At 44.0% G+C, this 23,515-nt stretch overlaps 1 protein-coding gene and 1 pseudogene across 9 annotated transcripts in view; one reads left to right on the top strand and one right to left on the bottom strand.

Moving 5' to 3' along the window:
• The window catches only part of LOC111931536 (uncharacterized), a 75,657-nt gene extending 54,435 nt beyond the window's left edge, over positions 1-21,222 (top strand). For 3 of the 8 annotated variants that reach the window (XM_086899801.1, XM_086899799.1, XM_086899800.1), the window contains 5 exons: positions 7,856-8,024; positions 9,208-9,301; positions 9,694-9,753; positions 11,163-11,236; positions 20,821-21,222. In XM_086899801.1, the coding sequence (XP_086755927.1) occupies positions 7,856-8,024; positions 9,208-9,301; positions 9,694-9,753; positions 11,163-11,216 (377 nt within the window). In that variant the 3' untranslated portion in view covers positions 11,217-11,236; positions 20,821-21,222. Of the gene's footprint in view, positions 1-2,254; positions 2,406-3,498; positions 3,651-4,034; positions 4,351-4,625; positions 8,025-9,207; positions 11,029-11,162; positions 11,237-20,820 lie in introns of those variants that run through there. The other 5 variants (XR_002865619.2, XR_015289800.1, XR_015289799.1 and 2 more) reach the window with 4 other exon arrangements.
• Positions 11,666-20,821, bottom strand: LOC111922108 (uncharacterized; annotated as a pseudogene). Its single transcript, XR_015289798.1, has one exon. The product of XR_015289798.1 is annotated as an uncharacterized LOC111922108 (transcript).
• Positions 21,223-23,515: the final 2,293 nt, after the last annotated feature.

Genomic DNA, 23,515 nt, shown 5'->3' with positions numbered 1-23,515 from the left:
TTATGAATCAGATTTTCTCACACTTTATTAATTTTACTTTCCAGTGGTTAGTGCATGTTTGCAAGAGACAATTGATTTGTACAGATCTGTGTAGGATGGAGCAAAACTGGAACTAAAGCAGGAATGCAAGTTGACGGTAATGCAATAGCTCTAATTGACAGACACCAACAGCACTATTTAAAACAACATCTCCTCTGATGTTTAGGTTAAAAATGGCCCTCAATTTGTCTTCAGGTTGCCATGTCCAAAAACAAATGTTTTTATGTATACTCATTTCAAATGGATAAGCCAAAATATCAAGTGCTCATTTTCTATATTTTTGTTTTTAAGTTAGATGATTCAAACTGCTCTTGTGCAAGGTACTGGAAGATGGCTGTTTCTTAACTTCTCCAGAGTAAAAGCTGTCTTTCAGGGGATGCTTTGCACATGTGAGATTTATGTTAGTATTTTTTGGCACCCACAGTTTGCATTCTAGCTAATGGGAGGTGGAAGGACTAATAAACATAGTGTATGTTGTGGGTGCAAAAATGCAAATAGAAATTACGCCCAATGTGGAAAGGGCTAGGAAAATGTACCTTCTTGGATGTGAGCAGGGCAAGTTAGGAAACATCATCTTCCTTTTACAATTGTCTGTTACTCTTTACATTCCTGGAGAACTGGGATCTTACTGTTAATCTTACAAAAATAGATGCTGTGGTAAAGCCTCAGGCATGAATAAAATTGGATGTTAATCTTAAAGCATATTTTTTACAGCTATGCACTCAGAGCAGTGAATCTAAATGATTTTGGAAACTCTATGGTTTTTACTTATTTAGATGAAAATGCTGTGGGGAAAAAGGTCAGTGGCATAGGTACATATTGTAACATTTGGGACTCCTGAAAGTTGAGCAGATAAGCACAGCAAACATTAGACATCTCTGACTTAACACAAATAATAGGCAAAGCTGAAAAAAGCCTGCTGACAAGAGGAGTGGGTGTTGGTGGGTGACTTGCTGCAGTTTTAGATCTGTTAAGTGTAGGTTTTTTAGCATTTTCATTATTTAAAAGTGGAGTGGTAGTTTCTTCACTCCTTCTGAAAAGTTACTAATTTACTCTGAAATATAGGGTAAGCCACAATGATTTAACAGATCTGTAATGTGCTTTAGAATAACTTGAAGTAAGTCACCTTCCTTCTCTCTAAGCTTCCCACTGTCTCAGCTGTGCCCTCACTCCTTTCTCTGTGTACATCTGCACCAAAATGCAAAGCAAGGCTGCCCCATACGTGACTTTCATCTGTATTCTGTGTCAGCTGGAGCACCTGGATGGCTGTGACCACTGGTGCTTGTGCAGGTCACCTCATTGTCAGACTTCAGAAAGACTGACAGTAACAGGCTGAGCTAGCTACATTCGGATATTGGGAATGGCAGCTTAGACTGTGGAGTGGTTCAAAAGCTGCTGCTCTGCAGGTTCTGCTGCAGGTGGACAGCCCTTTGTTGGCGGAGCCCTGACATACAGAGCCTGCCTTTTGCCTAATGCATGGGAAGTACCTAGCGGAGTATAGCCAAGATCTGTGATTATGGTCTCCAGGATATTCCTGGGATTCAGGCAGCATTAATTAATGTGTGGTACTCTGGGTCTGATTCAGAGAAAGCAGCTGATTTGTGTTCCTGAGGGTCTGTCCAAGAAGGCAAGCAGCCTGCAGGGATGGAAGGTGCTCAGGACATTTTCTTCTGTTAAGCTGAAAGGGTCTCAGCTGTATCATGCCCACAGCTGTGCTGAGTAGCCATGCCTATGGCAGGATGCTTCAGCTGCAGGCCTTTTGTATGGATGATATTTAAATCTGATGGAGCCTCTCTGAGAAGGAGCTGGTCATGTATTTACTCCAAGAGATCTCTAGTGGTTTGTGATAAGGAACTGGGACCTGGGGCTGAAGCCACAACCTCCAGAACCGAACTACAGAATTTACACAGCTGCCAAGGCCTGCCCATTTGCCTTCCCTCATGAACGTCTGTCATCACTCAACTTTCACACTTCTGTCTGCTCTAGCCATTATTGGTGGAGGGAAGAATGTGTTTTGTTCAATATAGCAATGATGTCTAGCTCAGTTTAATTTTATTATCTGCTGCTGATTTGTTGCTATTCAGTGCATCCATGGATTTGTTTAGTATCAATAATCAAGGGTAGATATACTTGAATAGAAAGTTAGGTGGAAATGCTGAGTTTCTGGAGGACTCAAAGACTTCTCTTGCTCCTCTTTGTTTCCTTGTTCTACAAGGTATGAAGAACACTTGTCCATTCGTAATTGAAACTATTCAAGATGCATGGGCCTGAAAGGGCATTATAAGTTTCTCATGCTCTCTGGTGTAGTAAAGATCTTGTCTTCTAGCAAACATTATGAATGAAAGATTTTCTTACAAGGAGAGATGGTAAGTTTCTGTACTAACTTCTATTTGGAAGAATATTTTGATGTGAAACCTTTCTTTTTCCAGAAAAATAACTTTCCATCAGGATAGTTATTAACTGTTTTCTAGTTGCATAATCCTTTGTTGTAGAATTGAAAATATCTAGCTTCCTCCATGTGTTTTTAGATGAAATATTTACAGGAAGCCTTTTCTGTGATTATAGAAGAGCAGATTAAATCTGGAAGTCATTGAGAGAAACCAATAAAGAACTTCCTTGATGTGATTTTTTGAGGTACTTGCTGGAATTGAATTGCATGTTTTTGGGTATAAGGGCACTTGAAAGCTTGAAGAAGCTTAAATGTAGATGATAATGAACATGTTATTGGTACTTATAGGTCAGTTGATAATGTCAGCATATTCAAGTGATATGAAATATCTCCGTGTTTTCATGGACAGTGCCTTACTCTATATAGTTTATTGTAATAACATGATCCTTGATATACACTGATGATAAATGTAGCTTTATAAAATTTTTTTTTAGTAATCCAATTGTCCTGAAATGCCATATCAAAAATACGTTTATTACAGAACATATACAGTTACTGTCTGCCAGTGTTACGTCTACGAAAGCAACCTAAGCTAAGGAAGCACATTTGGAAAAAAAAAGTGCCAAGCAGAGGTGGTTGTTTTTGGGGGTTTTTTTGTCTTTTAGACTTTCTGGGAACATTCATTAATAGTTGGAGATGCGGTCTTTCAACAAAATTTCTTTCACCCAGATTATATGCAAATTGCAGGATCCTTCAAGCATAAAGTCATATGCCACGAGTATGCTATTAATATTTCTTTTAATAAAAACAACTTTGGAATAGGTACCTTGTTTGGCGAATTGCCTTGTCATTCATCACTGTTTAACATCTTTGTAGATCGACAGTTGTTGCCCTGAAAACTCAGCTTCTGAGCTTGCTAACATAGTTTTCTAAGGACTTTCCCAGAACAGTGACTGTAAACATAGATATGTGTACATTCTTTCTGTTACATGTCTTGTGATGGGCATCTCTCATGGCCAGTGCAGTGAGAAAGTGTTATCCTGACCATCCAATCCCTGGCCGTGGTAAGAAGCCTATAAATCCTGGGAGGAAAAATAAACTCTGCTCTTCTTTTCACCACACCTCGACCTGTGTCTGTGTGATCTATTCATCTTCAGTGGTAACAGACAGTAACTGGAAGGAAAATACTGGACAACGTTTCTTGGAACTGGGGTTGGAAGAGGTCTGCCTTTCTGGAAAAGAAATGCTGATTTTGGTTCTTTATTTTGTCCTGGCCTTTTTTGATGTTGTGTATTGCAAGAAAAGAATTAAAGTGAGCACTAGATGAGCTGTAAGCTCCCTTTAGACCAGAGTTTGGGAGTCTCTGCTCTGACATGTATTTTGTGGTTACTTTATCCTGAAGGACTTTCACAAAATCCCAGAATACATTCTTCCAATAAGATTTCACATAGTTTGATAAATATTTGGATAAATTTCATACCATCTTATCGAAGCAGACAATAGTTCTTTCTTGACGATCTGAGCTTAAGTGAAATGCTCATTTATGTTAGTGGAATCATAATTAAGAGTACAGGATCCAAATCAGTGCTTTGTTACTCTGTTGCAGGAGTAGACTGAATCAAGCCTCTGTCAAGAACCACTTCTGCAATACTGAATTAACATACCCAAGACCGGCACATCAGGAAGATAGCCTTCTACCAAGAATAGTGTGGAGATACACTTTGTTCACAGAAGGAAACATCATGAGACTCAGACAGATACAGTGCATCCTCCGATTGCAGAGATGTTGCTGCTCTCTGAGCACTGCACACTCTGTGTTCATGACTGATGAAAATAATGCCCAGTTTTGGGGGAGATTTGTGTTATGGGAGACAGTAACAGCTGCTCTAATAGGGTGGCTTATCACTTTCTTGTGGAGACAGGTACAGCTTCTGTTCTCTTTTGCACCCTCAAATCTGGTATAACATTAATTAGATTGTTACTAGGTTTCATTAGTGAAGCTCCATAAAACAAAAAAAGGTTCTATAGTCATGCTAAAACTTGGTATGCCATTTATACAAAGGGGGTGAACAGAGATCAGTAGCCATGAAACACTGCTTTTCCAGACGTGTGAAATATTTAGGTAAAATGTCTAGGTGAAATCTAAGAGAAATTTGATTACTGCTTTATAAAATGTTGTCTCTTCCCTTCTAAATAGGTTCTATCATCTCATTAAAGCAAGCCCTGCCCGTTCACCTAGATTCCTTCCCAGGCAGCTACAGTGGATCTGCTCACCAAGGGAATTTGTCCCACTGGATTCCATTTTTTTCTGTGCAGTTGAATGAAAAGTGTGTGTCTTTTGAAGAACAGCAACTGAAAGAAATATTGATGACTGCCAGGGTATCTACAGAAAAAGATATGAAAATTACTCTACTACAACAGTGAAGAAAAATGGGCTTTGTTAACTCTTTCTTGTAGGTTGTATATATTAATAGGAACAAGTAAAGTTTTGTATTTTTTCAGAGAAATACACAAGGCCTTGAATTGTATTGTTTTAATTGCAGCTAACTGAATGAATTAAGTGGAAAAACGCACACAGTACTTTGATTGTCTAATTCTCTGTATGTGAGGCTTCGGGAACAATTTGTTACTATAAAAGAACAGCAGTAACCAGAAATCAGCCGACATGTAATTGCTAGGCAGAGGGGCAGTTTGGGGAAAGCTGATACTTATTTATAAATTATTAAATAAAAGCACATAATATGAGGATCATCTCTCACTTCCTCCACACTTCATACATTACTCATCTTCCTAAATTTCATGGTTTTGTACTCCCTTAGTACATTGCTGCTTATAACCAGTGCAGGCATCAAAACCACCCACATCCAGGAAAGGAGATGCCTGTGCATTTGTAATGCTGGCAGTTTTGGTTATGGGACTCATCAAAGATTATGAACCTTCAGTTAAAGGAAAGGAATCTTGACTCAAGTTTTAAACATTGTTTTCAGTACCTAAAATACACCTGAGTTCCTGGGACTGTTCAGATGGCTGAAACTCTGGCTGGTGTTTCCACTTGACTATTTACCTTTAGAGATTTACAGCTAGCCAGTACCCTAAATAGAAGACTTAAGAGCAATTTTTGCATTACATTTGACAGAGTTCTCAAAAAAAAATTGTTTATGTAATTCACATCAGTTTTGGTAAGAATTGGGTAACTTCTGGTTATCTTGAGTGGTTCTCACTGCTCACTTGTGCCTTACTACCATAGGAAACAGCCATTTGCATAGGAAACAGAGAGGAGGTAGGTGGTGATTGGACTCATCAAGAAGGTAGAGCAGTGTTTTAATTCTCAGTGTTTTTGGCTATTTCAGCCCTCCTGTAGGATGGAGCTGCCATTAGTTCCTTTAGCACAAATTTGGGCTTTTTTCTAGGAAAGCAAGGTCTATTTCAGAGCACACAGTAGCAGTTCCTTGTGCCATGTAACAAGGGGTTGGGTAATGTCTGGGCTCACAAGTGAGAAGCATGTCTTACAGACCAAGAGGCCCTTTGTGATCTGCAGAAGAGAGTCTGTGGATAGGAAGGTGTGCCAGCACCTGGGGAGTTGGCATTGCTGGACACATCTTTGGACTTGCTGAGCTGCTATATATGATGCAATTTGTGCCATACAAACAAATCCCACCATTAGACCACTTAAACACTGTTTATGCAACTTCAAAATGGTAGAGGCTTAATTTTATGACCTCATCTGCAGGTTTGTTATATGTCCATGCTGAAGTGGTGTGAAGATTTAATTGCTAATCCTAGTTACCAGTGTAGACTGTTGCACAGAAGGTGCCTGAGAGGTGGAACTGGGCAGAGTTTAGCTTTGCGCAGCTCTTGCCAAGAGTTATTTGGTATCCCTGTCACTGTTTTTTGATATCAAAGAATATTTTCCCCCAAATTACTTATTTTTATGCAAAAGAACACAGCTGCATTTATGAAAGGTCTTGGATTTTACAGTATGTCTGGTTTGTGTATATTGTCTGCATAAGTACCAATAGCCATAATGAAAAACACAGTGTTGTTACAGGGATTTTTAACAGTGGTTTTTAGTAGTTTAGAAAGCATTGGAGCTAATTACAACAAATGAAAAAAATCAAAACAAAGCAGCTTTGAAAATGTTGATACAATTTGGCAAATGAATCTTTGGTTTTAACTCTGCTCTATTATTTCTCTGATACTAAAACCAGTATAAAGCATTATGGATTTCAACCAGCTCAACAGAAGATACAGTATGGCTTTCAGCCCACTGTCCCCTCCACTGGGGGGCTAAATCTTGGCTGTGCTCTTGTGAAGCCTTTGGCTGCATGTTCTGAGACAGCCTCTATTCAGTGCTTGTGTGCAGTGTTAAAGCTGTCTTCACTGCACCTCTTTCTCCAGCACGACATGGGAAGTTTCCTAGATTGAATTCTCAGTCACAAAACTCATATGGAAGCCACTTAAAATGTAAGACCTTTCAAACCCTTGTGAGTTCACAGCATTTAAAGATAAGAGCACAGTATTGCCAAGAAATGTGTCTTGTTGAGGCCCACAATTAACTTTATCAAAAGAAGGAATCTTATTTTTGCCTGCTACAGATAGAGGTTGCATCTCAAAGCAGCCTAAAGTTAGAGATAGCATCTGGTTCAGATCACGATATGATGAAAGATTCAGGTTAATTAGTATTTATTCTTAGTTGATAGTTATTCCTTTTGGCTTGAGCTAACAAGCAGGAGTTGGAGTCCCACAAAGTTGCATCTCCTGGGATGAGAGATGAGTGAGGGAGACAGTCTCCATGGTGAAAATGTATTTAGGGATGGGGATGTCAGTAAGAAAGACTGGCCATTGCCTTGGTTTCTGATGGCCTGAAGGGAGGATGCTCTGAGGGATGGCTAAGTGCCAGCAGTGGGGATTGGATGTAGGCATGGGCTGAGGCATCCCACGGGGCCATGGACAGTGGGAGATGCCCTGGTTCTCTGCTCAATCCAATGCCCTCACATGTTCACACAACCCCTTTCTGCCACCAGTTGCCCTAACTGGGTGGTTTTGGCCACAGGGAGCAGTCAAGGAGAAACTGTGAAGGTGGGTTCTCAGAGCACTTCCACTGCTTTCAGTTCCCCTTTCTTGCCACTGTTTCCTGCAGCACCGCACAGGCTCTACCAGCAAAAACACCACACCACAGTGTAAGGGCAGTTGTTCATCTTGGGATTGTTTTTTTTCCCTGAGGTCTCCTAATTGCTTATACAGCCAGGAGGAGCCTACCAGGTGGAGAGCAGCTTTCCATGCTTTTTCAGTTCCCATATTTATACTCTTTTTTTAAAATCACTGTTAGCATTTAGTTGGAGTTGAGACATTTCTAGCAGGATCTCCTGTGTATCTGGGCAGAGTTGCTCTTCTCCAGTAATCTCATGGACTGTTTTGTTCCCTCAGGTACTCAAAGAGAAGATAATTTCTACATTGGTAGGAATTCTCTGGCTTCACGGGTTCTAGTGGCCTGGGCAAGGCAGTCCCATAGTGGCAGGCACTGGGCCTCCTGCCCTACAGCCATATGGCTCCACTTTCCTGCTCTCTCACATGACAGTCTGAGTTCCCCCAGCAGGTAAGGCTGTTGGTATAGAGGGCTGTGGGGATGCCTGTCCTGAAGGGCTGAGACAATGGCAGGAAGGCTATGGGCGTCACTGGGCTGTCATGGCTTGGAGTATAGTGTGGGTGCAGCTGAGCAGCTTTTGCCTTGTGGACATGGCTGCACAGGCTGGCCAGTGTAGATTTGTGACTCTCCCCAGCACTCCTTTCTGGAGATGTTTATTTTAAAGTCTCAACAAGACCTAAATTAATTCCCTTAACATGCGTTTAACTGTCCCCTTTTCCCCAGCCCTCCGGAGGAGCTGGGGAGGTGCTGGCCCCTGCACCTGTGTCAGGAAGGTTCTGAGACGAGGCTGAACTTGCAGTCACCTTCCCCATGCTTCTCTTTGCAGGGGCATTGCTGAGGAGCTGTGGGGTTGAACAGAGATAGAATAGCACAAACTGGGATTTTGGATGGAAGAAGGGGGGCAAAAGTACTCCGAAACTTGCACATAAGTAAAAGAGGTGGTAATTCTGCCTTGGAAACACCATGGTAGTCTCTGGAAAGATTGCTGAGCAGCAAGGTTCCACCTTGGAGCACAGTGCTGGGCTTTGCAAATCCCTAGTGTCTCTCTGCTTTGCAGCCTGTGGCAGCTAAATAGGAACTGCAATGGACAAAGCTTGTTGCTTTTAGCACAAAAAAATTCTAAACTTAAACCAAAACATGTATCATAAATGTTAAGAGCACTAACTTCAGTGCTTATTCTATCATAAAGAAACTACTAAAAGAAAGAAAGCGGGAAAATAGTTTTGTTGCTCACTTAATTGTGGAAGCTTTATTATATCCTCTTGTGCTGATGATAAAGGCCTGTTATCAAGGCTGAATCCCAATTAGATCAGGTGTGTTCTACGTGATTATAGTCTTGAACATCAGCTGTGTCATGCAACAAACTATTTGTTTGCAGCCCAGTTCTTTGAGAGTTTGCCCATATAGAGGGATAGACTGTTGATTTGGCCACCACTTATGGTCAGCATGGCACACTTATATGGCTTTTGTGCATGTAAAGGTGTGGACAGATGGCTTGGAGATTATTAAGCTGAGTTAAAACTGTCTCTGTTTTTCCTTTTCCTGTTTCCTTCCCCTGGGCATTACTTAAATGACTGGAATGTGGGTTAAATAAATACCCACAAGCCACCTGTGTCTTTCATTCGCTTCCTAGAAAGAAGAGAACACTCCTTCCTGTTACATATGTGATGAAAATGGCAAGACAGCTGTGGATCTGCAGTAAACTCCAAGCTATGTGGCAGCTACACGTAAGCTCAGAAATTAAGCTGTTACTATGAAAAGCACAAAGCTTAGAAGTAATTTATTCCTTGTGTTTGTTCCTCATGTTAACTGCTGGAACATAAATTCAGTTTTGTGCTGTGCTCAGATGCAGTCTTTTCCATAGACTAAGTGTTCTTCAGGTTCACTGGACAGAATGGGCTCTGTGTTGAAGGTATAAGGAAGCTGGATGAGCAGGTGTGGGAGATGAAGTCAGGAGGTTTGGCCACCCTGGAAAGCACTGGAGCTGGGTTACAGTTATGAGATGCTAGAATTGAAAGAAGTTCTCAGTGTGCCTTTTCCTTTCCCTTTCTTTTCCCTTTTCCTTCCCTTGAAGTCTAAGACCTTGGATTATTAATTCCTGCTCTTTGTTGTTCCAAAGAGATGGTGGTCCTCCTGCAGCCTTTGCGGTGTCTCACAGCTCCAAGAGAGCACAGACCAGGTCAGAACATGGATATAGTCATTGATTATTAATGTCTAATTATTATACGTGGTTTTCAGAGGGAGACTTTCTTTTAACATGAAATGGATATTTATATGCCTTTCTAAAATGTCACAGACTGTGTGTAGATTCAGGAAGACTGTAGGAATGTTGATAAGTACATACTAAAGAGGATGTGGTTAAAGTCACATTTTGAAATAACTTTTCCACCATAAGGATTATTATCTACTGCCTTCATTTTAATTGATGGCTTTTATTCTTATGTATCAACATTTGTCAGTATCTCTGGAATGTATTTGTAAATATATTTGCCAACGTTATATATTGGATAATTTCTATGTTTCTAGCATGTCTGAAATGATCTCATACAAACGGTAATTAAAAATTAACATGATACCTGAATTGCATGTTCCTATCAGCTTTCAAACATCTTACTAGAAAATACTTTTTTTCAGTTTTATTATGTATTTTATTTAAATTACTTTTTAATAAATTACTAATTAGAAGTTTGTTTAAATTGACCTGAGGAAAATAAGCATATGTACTAAAGGGAACTAGCTAAAACTATTTGTTTGTGTTAAATTATTATGAAGGATTTTCACACTAGCAGCCATTACAAAACTCAACCAATCCAATAGCATGGGGAAGCCTGTGGTTTTCAAGTAGTTGGGATGTGTTGAAACGAAAAGATTATAGAAGAGGCTTGGGGGAAATAAATGAGGGGGGAAAAGAGGTTGATTTTTTTGTTTGGTGTATTAACTAGTTGACAATTTATATATATATAGTTGACTATATATATTTCACTGTCTTCCTGTGACTGGTCAGGATTAAATTAAAGATGTCTTAGAAAAGAAGGAAAATGTCTTAGATTCTCAGATATGATGCGTTTCCACCTGGCGATTATCGTAGACCTCACTCTGTAGAGTGCTAAGTCTTTAATCTAGTTTCCTCTACAGAGAAATGGAACATGACTGAAGCAGACATTTACACTGTGGCAGATTTCAGGAGGTCTGTGGGTTTTCAGCAGTGTCTCACAAACACAGTGCAAATGACAAAGTGTTTCTTGAGATAACACTTCACCTATGTTAATTTCTGAACTTGTTAAGGTTAATTTCTGAACTTGTATAATTACTAAAAGCACTTGGAAAAAATAACTTTTCCCATGATTTTTCTGCTGATGATTTTGGTTGACTACCTTACTATACAAGTATGTTCTTATTGCACATACTGTGTAAGTAGAGCACTCCATAATAATAAAAAACAGCAGGACACAAAGGGGTATCATACTGTCCTTTCCTTCTTCCTTTTGTTTGTGCTTTCTGCCATCTTGGTAGGAGGTCTCCTTTTTATGTGTATTTCTTCATACTTAGGAACTGAATGTAACTTTTGTCTGTTTGTGGGTTTTGCAGCATTTGGAAGATGACACTTTCCCACTGCACCGAATGCTTTACTGTTCTGCATGAATGATGTACACAGTGTTGGGGTAAATATATTATTTTTCACCAGAAATACCCCTCCAGTGCTGTGACCCTGCTTTGTTTGGAAAGAGGTAGAAGAGAGGGAAATACAGAATCTGCCGTCTCCCTGCTAGGCTTTCCTTTCTTCAAAGAACCATCAGAGCAGCCCATTACTTTCACATATTGCCAGTACGTTGTTGCAGGCTGGGTCTTAGGGCCCTGTCTGACCCCCAGCTTCCGCTGGCAACAAGGCCAGATAAACATCCTGGGGGAGAGCCACCATCCGGGGTTTCCTGGCAGTCTCCAGCCAGGGGTAACCTTTAGGGGCATGGGCAGGGGTTTTAGGTGACCAGCTCTTTCAGCAGCATTTTCTGCTCTGTGATCAGCTCTGTTCAGCCTAGCCAGCTCCTTTCGTGGTCCCCCTGCCGACGCAGACAAGAGACGGAAAGACCATATAACATTCTGCAGAGTCTTTAATGCAGGCTTCTGTGAAGGGGGCCAGTGATGGTCTAACCCTGAACTGGGTAAAAGCTGGGGTTTTTATAGGGAAGGGGAGGGTTGGGAAGGGGACCAATGGTCTGAGAGGGGATAAGTTGACCAATAGTTAACAGGGAGATAACATGGGCTCCTGAAGCAGGAAGGGGTCCACAGCTTAGTCATGATGACTAGGCAGTTTTATCTTATCTTAGGGGACAGATCTCCAGGGAGGATGCCTGTCGGAGGACTGGGCCTCTCCACAACTCCTCTCTCTGTATTTAGTAAAAAGCCATTCACTATAGCTCTTTTGAAGCAATGAAGAAGGCATGAGAACGTAGCTAATACAACAATAATCAATAAAAGTCCACAAAATTCCCTTAACTAAAGATGACACCCATCCCATTAGTCCCCATTGACTGAGAAGGTCATTGACCCAGCCCAGGGTGTTTTCCACTTTTAAGTCCTTCACTAGTTCCTTCAGTTTCTGGATGTTCACGTGGACGAATTCTGAAATTGAAGAGAGGTTGAAGCAGCACATCCATTCAAAGTCCTTGCAGCCATGTCCGAGTAGTAGGAAGTCGATTGCTACTTGATTCTGTAGATAGGCGTGTCTAGTGGTCTCCTCATCTTTTAAGAGATCACTCAGGGCAGCAGATGTTGCATTGGCCTGCTTGCTAAGCCAACACCCCAGGTGATTTATGTCACCAAGGGCTTTAGCTGTGGCTACCCATGGGTAAAACAGTGAAGCCACAACTTGCTTTCCTAGGTTCCAATTGTAAATTTGGCTGTCGCAATTTTCATTGAATTCTGAACAGGATTTTTCTTGACATGCCAGTTTGGTTTTTTGTTTCCAATTATGTAACAATGTGATATTTGGGGTGAGGATAGAAAGCTTGCCAAAGCTACAGAGACTCCTCTGGAGACGGGAGGGGATTCCAGCCCAAACTCCATCACCACAGATAAAAACATTCCCCAGGGCAACACTTTGGGGTGAAGAGAGGACACAGAAAGTGTGCTGCTGGCGTAATTACACCAATTCAAATTATTGTAGGCTTTGCTAATTGGTGATACATCTTTGATGTTTTTTGCCTGGTCAATTCCTGGCCAATGATCACTTGGTCATCTAAAATAAAGTTTGACACAGTATGTTGCTTTGGAGGACCCCAGCAGGTCCAATTCTTGGGGTTCCTCCAGAGCATTTGGCAGAATTTTTGTCCACTCATGCCAAGTGTCTACCGGATTGGGTCTCTTAGCTGTGGTGTGGAGGAGCTCTGAATTAGAGAGGGGCCAGTCAGTCATCTGCTACCAAGGGAATCCCTACCGGACACGTGGAAAGTGGGTTGTCAACACTGCTCATAGATAGACACAGGTTATCTTCTTTCACTGTCCTTGCTAGGGTCTCCCAAACATCATGGTTAGGCTGTGGGCTAATCCAGCCGAAGGTGGGTGACATGGTGAAGAGCATCCAGGCAGCAGTGAGAACAGCACCAACGGAGATAATTTTCATCTTTAGACAAGGATGGGGCTTCTCACAGGGAATATGAGCAAGATTTGTTATCCTTATGGTGGAAGGGGGAGGTTTAGGGTTTTCTCCCTTGTCTCTTTTCTCCATTCTTTCCCCCCCTTTTTCTATTTACTAAAAACTGAGGATGGGGGAGATGGTATAGGGTTCAAGAAGGTTATGGCATGGGTTGAGGAATGGGGACACGAGTGTTTTTAGGGAAAAAGGGTAACAACATATAAACCAGGCAACAATTTGTGGCCAGGCTGCGTCTGGCCTATGGCTTGGCTGACTGCAGCAGCATCTTGTTCAGTTTTCTGTTTTGTGGGCTGCCGTGTGGCGGGATGGTCTTCTCTGTGTTTTGTGGATGCTCGGCGATGCCTCCGTTTCCATGCTGAGGTGGTTCGTTTTGTGTAGGTCTTGTATTTGACTGAGGAGGATTCTTGTTAGTGTCCGTGGGGGCAGTGTTTGCAGTGCCGGATGCCGGGTTTTGCAGGGGAACAGCGGCAGTAGCTGTTGCTATGGCAGCAGAAGCCACGTTGAGGGGGTAGAAGCGGCAGGGGGGAAAAGTCGCGGTGGCGGGGGAAGGTGGTGGTGGTGGAGGGAGAAGCCGTGGCGGGGAGAAATGCAGCGGGGGGGACGGGAGCAGCGGGGAGGTGGGGCACGGGAGGGACGGCGGGAGGGGCGGGTGTAGCCAAGGGCGCGCCGGGAGTGGCGCGGGCAGGACGGGAGCTGCGCACACCGCGCGGGTCGGCAGTGGGGCTGTGGGCCCGCCGGGAAGGGCTGGTGCCGGGCCGCACTCGAGCTGTGCCGCCGCTGGGGCGGCGCCGCATTCAGCTCACACAGTGCCGCCGCCAGGGGTGGCAGGGCAGCGCCCGTGTGTGAGGGGGTGTTCTGGGATAGCGGGGGGAACGGGGGGTTTCGCGGTACACGACGGTGCGGGGTAAGGATAGGGACAGGCTGCGGTGGGGTGTTGGGGAGCAGGACACACAGCGGGAGTGGGGGGAAGGGGTGCGGTGGATATAGGAACAGCAGGAGTGGGTGTGAAGCGGGTCCTACACTCCCTGCCCCAGGAAGCGAGGCGGGGGAGGAGGGGGCGGCTCCCAGAGGGAGCGGGGCGGATCCCCTGCTCTCTGCTCCGGGAAGCGGGGTGGGGGCTGGCACTGAGGAGTGTGCCTGGAGGGGAGTGGGTCGACGTGGAAGAACCGGTTTTGCGAGGTCAGAGTTAGATACATTAGCATTTGAATACTGGGGTAGATAAGATATATTATAGCAATGGGGGTTGGAGAGAGAGTTTTTAAAGTGAGAAGACTTTTTTTCTACAGTTTTAGCTATAATGTGAAACAAGGGAATAAAACGCGTGACAGAAATCTGCGTTAGCTTGACATGCATAAATCCTGGCTCCAACACTATCCCAGAAAGAGTTGAGATGAATAGGATATCCGTTAAAGTCAGTAAAATTCTCAGAGAACCAGTGAACAAATGCTTTTAGGTTAGTCTAGAGAGATTCCCTTCAGAGAACTTGTTAGGAGATAGGAATTGTAGAATTTGGGAATATACGTCTCTCTCAGTACGAGAATTATGAAATTTTCCTAATTTTAACCCCATACATAACATACAAAAGGTTACGTCTCGATCCCAGCCCAGCAGAAATAAGAGAAAAAAAACCCCAAAAATACCCAAAAGAAATAAAGTAGCGCTCAGAAAAGGCTAAGTTAACTCACAACTCTCATTTTCGTCGGGTCAAAATTAAACTTCTGGGTGGGGTGTCAGCTTTTTGTTCTAGTCCTCAGGGCTTCTTCTCCTAGATGTGAGGGTGTTAGAACTGCCCCTTCAGATACTCCCTGTTAGAAAAGAGGGTGTCTTTGAAGGAGTGACGAATCCAAATAGCATTTTCTGTCCCGAGGCTGTGTGTCGCTGTTGGACATGAAATAAAGAGCGTGGATTGTATGCAACAGGCAGAGCGCGAATCATCAGAAGGTTTATTTTCCGAACTTTTCAGCTTCTTTATGGGGTGTTATGATACACATTTAACATGACTGGTAAAGGGACCACCACCTCTCTCGTCCCATTGGTGGAACAAGAGAAAAACACTCAGCACAGCTGTACAGAATTGTTTTGAGAAAAAATGAAGTTATTTACAAAACTGGTCCTTGAGAAAAAATGTTCTCAAGAGACTTTCCCTTGGGAACAGACCAGCCACTGACAGGCTGGGAACTCTCTCAGAAAATCAGGTCCACAGCTGTACTCTGTGGAGACAACGCTCTGATCCCCTGGGCTTCAGGTGGAGGTTCCAGGAGCTGTTCTGGTGCCACATTGTTGCAGGCTGGGTCCTGGGGGCCTGTCTGACCCCCAGCTTCTGCTGACAACAAGGCCAGATAAACATCCTGGGGGAGAGCCACCATCCGGGGTTTCCTGGCAGTCTCCAGCCAGGGGTAACCTTTAGGGGCATGGGCAGGGGTTTTAGGTGACCAGCTCTTTCAGCAGCATTTTCTGCTCTGTGATCAGCTCTGTTCAGCCTAGCCAGCTCCTTTCGTGGTCCCCCTGCCGACGCAGACAAGAGACGGAAAGACCATATAACATTCTGCAGAGTCTTTAATGCAGGCTTCTGTGAAGGGGGCCAGTGATGGTCTAACCCTGAACCGGGTAAAAGCTGGGGTTTTTATAGGGAAGGGGAGGGTTGGGAAGGGGACCAATGGTCTGAGAGGGGATAAGTTGACCAATAGTTAACAGGGAGATAACATGGGCTCCTGAAGCAGGAAGGGGTCCACAGCTTAGTCACGATGACTAGGCAGTTTTATCTTATCTTAGGGGACAGATCTCCAGGGAGGATGCCTGTCGGAGGACTGGGCCTCCTCCACGGTACCTCACACTAGAGAAGGTGGGTGTCTCATTTGAAACACACCACTTTCTCTTTTCAAAGATCTTTCTCAAAGCCTTGTGGACTGTATGCTTCTGCTCTCACCAAGGAGCTGCAGAAATATCCAACTGTGCAATCTCCTCTCCCTCTCCATCTTCCTGGGAGAATGATGGGCAAGTAATTCCAATAAAGCTGCTCTTGTGCTTAGGTGATCAGGCTCTATATGAGAGAGACCTCTCTATATCTTCGTGAGACCAAAGAGCCGAATGAAGGTTCATGCTCCTGAGACTCAGGAATTTACCTTTCAGCCTCCTAAACTTATCCCTGGAAGAGACCTGCTTTTTCACTTGGAGATTGTGGTGTGCAGAATGAAAACTTCTAATTGTTAGAATAGTCATTCCACAGACTTTCACTGAGTTATGAATCCCTCTCCCTAAGTCAAGATGCTTCTCCCAATTCTCTCTCCCCAGCACAACAGAACTATTTGCTTCAGTAAATCCCTTGACTGCATTGTCTGTTCTGTGGCCCCTACTGTACCATGCCTGAACTGTTCAAGGTCTTCCATGAATTTTCTTTGTGCTGCGCACAACAGTTAGAGAAAATTGATACTTAGAAAATTTATACTGAGTAAACATTAAAACAACTGAGGCTTATAGAGCACAGTGAGGGAACATTGCCAGTGCTGTCCTGGCTCCCCATGTAGGATGTCCTACCTATGGGAAGCTGCAGCTGCTATTCCATCTTACCTTAGCTTTCTGAACAAGGGTGGAGAGGAAGCAAGAAGAAAGAGACATTTTGATAGCGATTGCAACATGTAGTGATAGGCAAATTCCCTCTCCCTGTCCTGTGACAAGCATGGTGTAGGTCACAAAGTGCTGCAATCTTTACCAGGGGGTTTTGGGCTGTTTTAAAAAAAATGTTATCTTTGCTGTCTTATCTTCCTCCTTCACTGAACAGGGACTGACTAATTAGCAGTGGCTCAGCGGCAGATGCTATTGTGAAAAGGGTTGGATGGTGATTTAACTGGGAATAAAATTGTCTTAAAGGTCCAGGCAGACATTTTCAGGCTGTGTTGGCTGGTGCATGAAAACAGCCCACACAGTCATGAAGGGTAAACCCCTTTGCATGTAAATGGCTTCTCCTCTTCCAAGATGATACCTATGTCCTTCTAGTTGCATACTGCATTAGTCCTCACTGGTGTATTAAAAGCAATGATGGTGTTGACTGATCTACCTACTCAAATTTTCTACCAGGAGAATATAACGCCAGAGCTAATGGTAGTTTGTTACCTGTCACTCCTACAAAGACAATTAGCAAACAATCAACATTAGTTGTTTTCTTCTCAGTCTGAAATCATATTAAATTGTATTAGTCATGTAAAAAGCTATATTGTTTTGAAATAAATATTTATCAATATATCTTATGTGGTTTATTTTTAGTCTGCTGATATGTTTGACTGCTATCTCATATGACTGTGACATTTGTAAACAGAGCAAGGAGGGTGTGTCACTGCTCTTTAGGTTGGTATTTTTCTGTTAATTGTTATCAGATCATGATATTCACTTATTGAACCCTTAAATCTAATTTTAACAATGCAGACAGGAGAGCTATAACTTGAGTTCTTGTGGTTATCTGCTCTTTCAGTTGTTTTTAGTTTGTTTTGCAGAGGAATGATTCAAGTGTGTAAATGAAGAAGGACTAGTGCTATTTGAGGTGCCTGAACTTCAGTTATTGCTGTAGAGGAGCAGTGGCCTTCCAAGTGTCCTGTGCCATTATCACAGCCCAGTGAAGACCTGTTAGATGCCCAGAAGTGGCTAAATTGTGTTGGACATCTTGTAAGGCAATGTCCCTCACCCTAGGTTTCTGCCAGCTGTTTCCTGTGGGTGTCACCAGGGAGATACCTTCAGCACCCAGCCATCTGCTGATGCCTTGTGAGGAGATCCTCATGCCTCCCACTGAGCAGGCACAGACTCAATCCTCTCAGCTACTCCCCAGCTACTGGATCACTCACTGCAAGCTTGGTGATTTGGGCATCCTACAGAGAATGATGTACAAAGGGATTTCATTCTCTCTGATACTATTCAGGAAAGCTTCCTCACATGAATGAGAAAATACAGTGGTCTTGCCAGCAGAAGTAGGGAAGAGACTAGAAGTGTTAGGTTAAAACTGCCATGCTTTGATGTGTAATGAATTTGGCTTTTTATACATAACTGAAATATATCTATGTAAGTCAGATGTACCCATTGGTTGGAGACTCCTAGAGCTATCCAGCAGAAGAACAGTGAGCAGTTTGGAGGCACAGGAGCTTCAGTGACAGTGGGCTGTGGGAGGCCATTGTAACACCCAAGAAAGCAGTTTGGCCTCTTGCATTCCTCCTTGTTTCTAATGATAAACTGTAGAGAGAGACTTACTGCAGTACTTTCTCATACTGAACTGTTTTTCTCCATAGTAACTTTTGCAGCTGTCACAGGAGTGGAATGAGTTTTGAGTCTGGGGGATGTGTTCTTTGAGGTGATGTTCAGGAGTTAGGCTGGAATTTAATACACCAAACAAGTGGCTGAGGCCACCAGTAGGGACATTTGGGCAGTCATCACACAGCACTGGACATAGTGTGAAATTCTGTCAGGCCTCTCTGAAGGACACAGGTCTGGCAATGCAGCATGGATATCTCATTTAGGTACTTCTCACCAGTGGCGCCCAGGAGAAAGACAAGAGCTGCCTTGGTAGTACATGTCCTAGGTATGGGACTGCTGCCTTCTGCTTGTGCCACTGTATCACAGCTGGGGAGTCGGTGGGATGCAGAGATCCTGCACCTCTCCCTAGCTGCAATTCTGATTTCTGCTTTGAGCCTTTAGCAAGGCTGTTGTGAGTGAAAATCAGCTCTTTGGGGCAATGCAGAGGAAAGAGAGATGGGGCTTCGTATCTGATCTCTTGGAGGCTTTTAATCCAGCTCTTTGCCCCAAGAAATCTGTAATCAAATGCCAAGGGGTTTACAGAAAAACTGACCTTTTATGCCCTTTTAGATCAGGGGGGTTCCAAGGAGATTACCAATGAGAAACATAAACTTAACATGAAATGAGAAACACGCTGGGGACAGGTGGCTCCTAAAAACTCTCTTCCCTCCACAGAGGGATGGGTCTACCGTGGGCTGGCTCACTGTTCTCCACACCACTGCTCACAGGTGCTATTCCGGGCACATCCTTTCAGGCTGCAGGGTGGTGCAAAACAGTGGGCTGTTCCATGTATGGCCAGGCTTCCCAGGAAACAAATTTAACTGACTAACAAATTTAATTTGGTGGTGTTTCCAAAATAAATCAAGGGATCTGTCCTCACTCATCTCTATTTTCATCCTGCCACAGATTGCCACACACCTTCTCAGCTCTTGTGAGCCACCCAGATGTGTCATCCAGACTGTGCTGTATCAGAGCAAGTGCTTAATGTGCCTTTTCTAACCTGGCTGATTTTGGTAAAAATCTGCCCTTATGCTGTTGCAGGAAGGTTTAAGTTCCTAAATCCCTTTGTCTGCTTCAAAAAATCATAAGCTGCAGAAGAAGATAACTTAGTAGATGCAACTGCCAGTTATGGAGAATGAATGAAAAAACCCCAAAGAAATGTCAATGATTCAGACAGTTTGTTGCCTAGGAGAGGAGGATTTTTGGGATGCCAGAGTTCCTGCTGCATTAAAGATATGCAATGGCAGACCAGCAAGGCAAGAGAGAGACGGAGGGCCTTGTCACTGTGTCATATTGATGACTTGTTTCTTACCTCAGCTGGGGTGAGTGGATGGTGTCTGTCACCTTTGCTTGACAAACTCCTGGTCACCAAACAACAATGTGATAGTTAAAACCCTTCAGAATTATTTTACCTGGCATGCATTTGCCCGTGTTTATTGTAATTTTTTTAAACAGAAGTGCTTAGGTAGTCTCTTATTTCAGGAAGGAATTCCTCCAGTGTTCCAGCCTGTATGAGATCGGGGAACTGCTTGGAGGCACCTGTGCCAGCAGGGGGATGTGTGCTTGTCTTGCTCTTGGTTTATAGGGCATCCTGACTGGTCCTCCTGCAGTTCCAGCCAAGCTGAGAATGGTAGGAAGAGCCACACTCTGAGAAATGGAGACTTTAAAATTCATGTCAGTGCCATCATTCAGCTCTGCGTAGCTAAAGATAAATGCTAATTGTCAAGGCCTTTCTCAGTATGAATGGGCATACATCAACTCCTGAAAAATGCACTTGCCAATTTAGTTAAAAAATAAACAAATCAATTCTTGGGCTTTTGAGCATTTAAGATTCCTCAAGTAAGCAATAGATTTTTTCGAAGAAAAAACTTATTAGGAGGCAATCCAGTGAGTCCCATTAGGAATAGTAGAAGCACTTGGAGACCCAGACTCAAATCTTAGTTTTGCCATAATTTCCCAATATATTCCTAAATAAAACCAACTAAATAATTTGTTAGACCAGAATTATCTTTCAGTGTATTCTCAGGATACCTTTCCAATAAACCCAAAATGATGACAGGGTTTGTTGAGGTTTGTTAAAGCAGGAATAAAATTCACCTTGCTGATGGGGTAAAATGATAACTAACTAGACAAAATGCTTTTGTAATGGTTTTGCACCTGTGGAAAGGCATGTGCTGCTAGTTCACTGGTTCTCTGAAATCACAGAGGAGAATAGTATGTCTGGAAAAAAGCAGTTGCTGAAATAACCCTGTAGTGCACCTACATTGATTGAGTGAAAGGATGATACTATCCTCATAATATTTTTTTATCTGTCTGCAGTGAAATGAGAAGGCTGATGGAGAGGCACTGCCTGATAAGCACTCCTGCTGTACAGTTAGATTTTGGTTGCTGGAGGTGGAGTCCCACTCTACGAGATTTAAATGGATACTGGAAGAAAAGAATAGGAAGGTCCCAAACAGAGGCACTAATTTTCACATAATCAAACAAAACACCAAAGTGTCGTAGTGCATTAAGAAATATGGTATAATCCTGAGATATACCCCCTGAGCTGCAGAGTGCTAGTTCCTTCCCCTGACTCCTCCTTCCTAGTTTTTCCCTGTTGGTTGTAACATGTAACTCTTCCCCCTCTCCCTCACTTCAAAAGGCAGCGCGGGATCAGACTCTTCCTCTTTTCTGCGCTGGATTTCCCTGAATAAAGCTGGGACACCATCCCAGGACGAAGAGAGCCTCGTTTTTATTCCTCTAGTTCTCGCTGTTAGTATCTTCCTCCTCTCTCTCTGGGCAGCGGCTGGGTGGACTGCAGTCACAGGGAGGCTGGGGAACATATAATAGCAGTTGGTGCCCCGTGTGAGGAGTCCTTTTGGAGCTCCCTACGAATGACTGGAAATCCACGAGTAGGATTCGTAAGTCTTATCGAGGATAATCAATTACCTTGCGAGAGACACGCTGTTTCTATACAGCTGTAAGTTCACAAGGGAGGAGTCGATAGCCCTTTGAATCATCAGAGGGTTGGCTCCAGAATGGAGGGGACCTTCTTTGCACTGCCAAGAACACCAGGAGACACAAGGAACGGTAAGCATGCAAGCGGGCGAGCGACCGTGCTGCCAGCGAGTGTCACCGCAGGCGAGCGTGCAGACAGCCAGAAGTGGTGTGGTGCAGTGGCCCCCACTCAGCGGTGGAGTGGCTCCGAGCGTGGTCCACGGAGGTGGTGCATGCAGTGGCGGGGGGGGCCCGCGTGGCGCGAGCAGCGGGTGGCGTGGAGACGCGTGGCTGCGGCACGAGGTTTCCTGGCGCGGCGTGTGGGCGCCACATGGGACATCCGCTTGGCAGAGGCGCGTGGGCGCTGCGTGGGGGCCACGTGACCTGGCAGCTTGGCGCAGGGGAGGGGCAGCAGCACTTCACCCCCCTCATGGCCTCGGCCATGTGTTCTTTAGTGGCTCAGCAGAAGCGGCTGCGGCTGGGTTTAGCAGTTTGTGTCTTACTCCAGTGTGTGGGGAGGGAGCCTAACTGAGCGAAGCCTGCCACTGCTGGCTTTGTTGCTTTTGTGGTGAAAGAATATAAAAATGAGTTTTGCTAACAGCTTTTTAACAGCAGAAATGGGATCACAGCTGTCTGCACCCCAAAAGAATTTTGAATCCAAATGACAAGATTTCTTAAGTACCACAGATGTTAAGATTTCTAGAAACAAGTTGAAACATTTTATCTCATGGCTGTCTCATAACTTCCCACAGTTTGACGTGCTAGATGTAGATTCTATCCCTGAATGAGATAGGATTGGAAACTTGTTAACCCTTAAAGTAGAGGAGGGAAACAGATCTGCTTCAAAATATCTCCCATTTTTATTTTTAATTTGCAAAGAACTGAGAACTTAACAGAGAAAGACAAGTGAAGAGGGAGCCACCGCAGTTTCTATTGGTTTCCCCTAACCCTTCTTCCAAACTCTGGTCCTGAGTTGAAAAAGACACATGGAACAGACCAAGAAACACAGGAAATGCACCTTGACAATGCCATTCTTGGTTCCATGTGTCTCCTTCAGCCCCCTATCCCTGATAGTGCTGTGCAGACTATCAGGGGTCTTTCCCTGTACCCTCCTATCCCTACTGTTAAAGGCAATGAACCCCCCTATCCCCACCTGGCTGGATGGTGCTGGCCGTGTGCCAGCAGGCCACATGGGGGGACCTCCATCGTACTTCCCCTTCCCCTAACCCCTTCTGCCCACCTGTCCCCACCCACGACCCCTTCCTTCCCTTGGACATTCCTCCCCCCTCCACCATGCTCCCACCCTGTGTGACGTCACCCTGCCACCCTGACTCCAGATGTTGCAATCCCCGTTCCCATGCCCCCTCCCCCTGTTCCCACAGGGGGGTGGGGGTGGGAGAGATGGCCCTGCCCCCTGCTGCTGCAGTGGACAGGGCGAGGGGTGTCCCCTCGGCCCTGACCTGGTGGCAGGGCGGGGCCCCCTGGGCCCGGTGGGGGTGGGTGGGGAAACCCAGGAGATATAGGCCCTGGGGAAGATGAAGATACGCTTTCAGCTGCTCCTGTAATATACACTGGTAAAAGAAGAATTAAAGTACATTACCAACCCTTCTCTTACCAAAATATAAACAAGATTTGCAAGGTACAAAGGGAATTTGGTAGAGATAGTGAAGTACTGAAAGGGATGATAAGGGCTACATTAAGATCTCAGGATTTAGTTCCCGCTCATCTCAAGGACCTATTCTGGTGTCTCTTAACTCCCTCCAAGTTTGATCTTTGGGAAAGCTTATGGAAAAAGTCCTTAAAAAACCACCTAGAGGAGCTTAAGCAAAACACTCAGGATGCACAAGATGCAGAGAATAATGAAATCACTTTAGAACATCTATGCGGGGAGGGAGTGTGGGATAAAACTGAAGACCAAGTGCAGGTACTAACAAAATCTATTGCAGATAAGACCTGTGATGTAGCAGAAAAGATTTTTAGCCAATTACCAACAGTTGAAACTCAAGTCAGCTATGTTAATATTAAACAGCTTCCA

The sequence above is a fragment of the Cyanistes caeruleus genome, chromosome 8 (assembly GCF_971803275.1).
Source record: "Cyanistes caeruleus chromosome 8, bCyaCae1.hap1.1, whole genome shotgun sequence".
In the NCBI taxonomy this organism is placed as follows: Eukaryota; Metazoa; Chordata; class Aves; order Passeriformes; family Paridae; genus Cyanistes; species Cyanistes caeruleus.
This window is presented reverse-complemented; position numbering and strand designations above follow the sequence as displayed.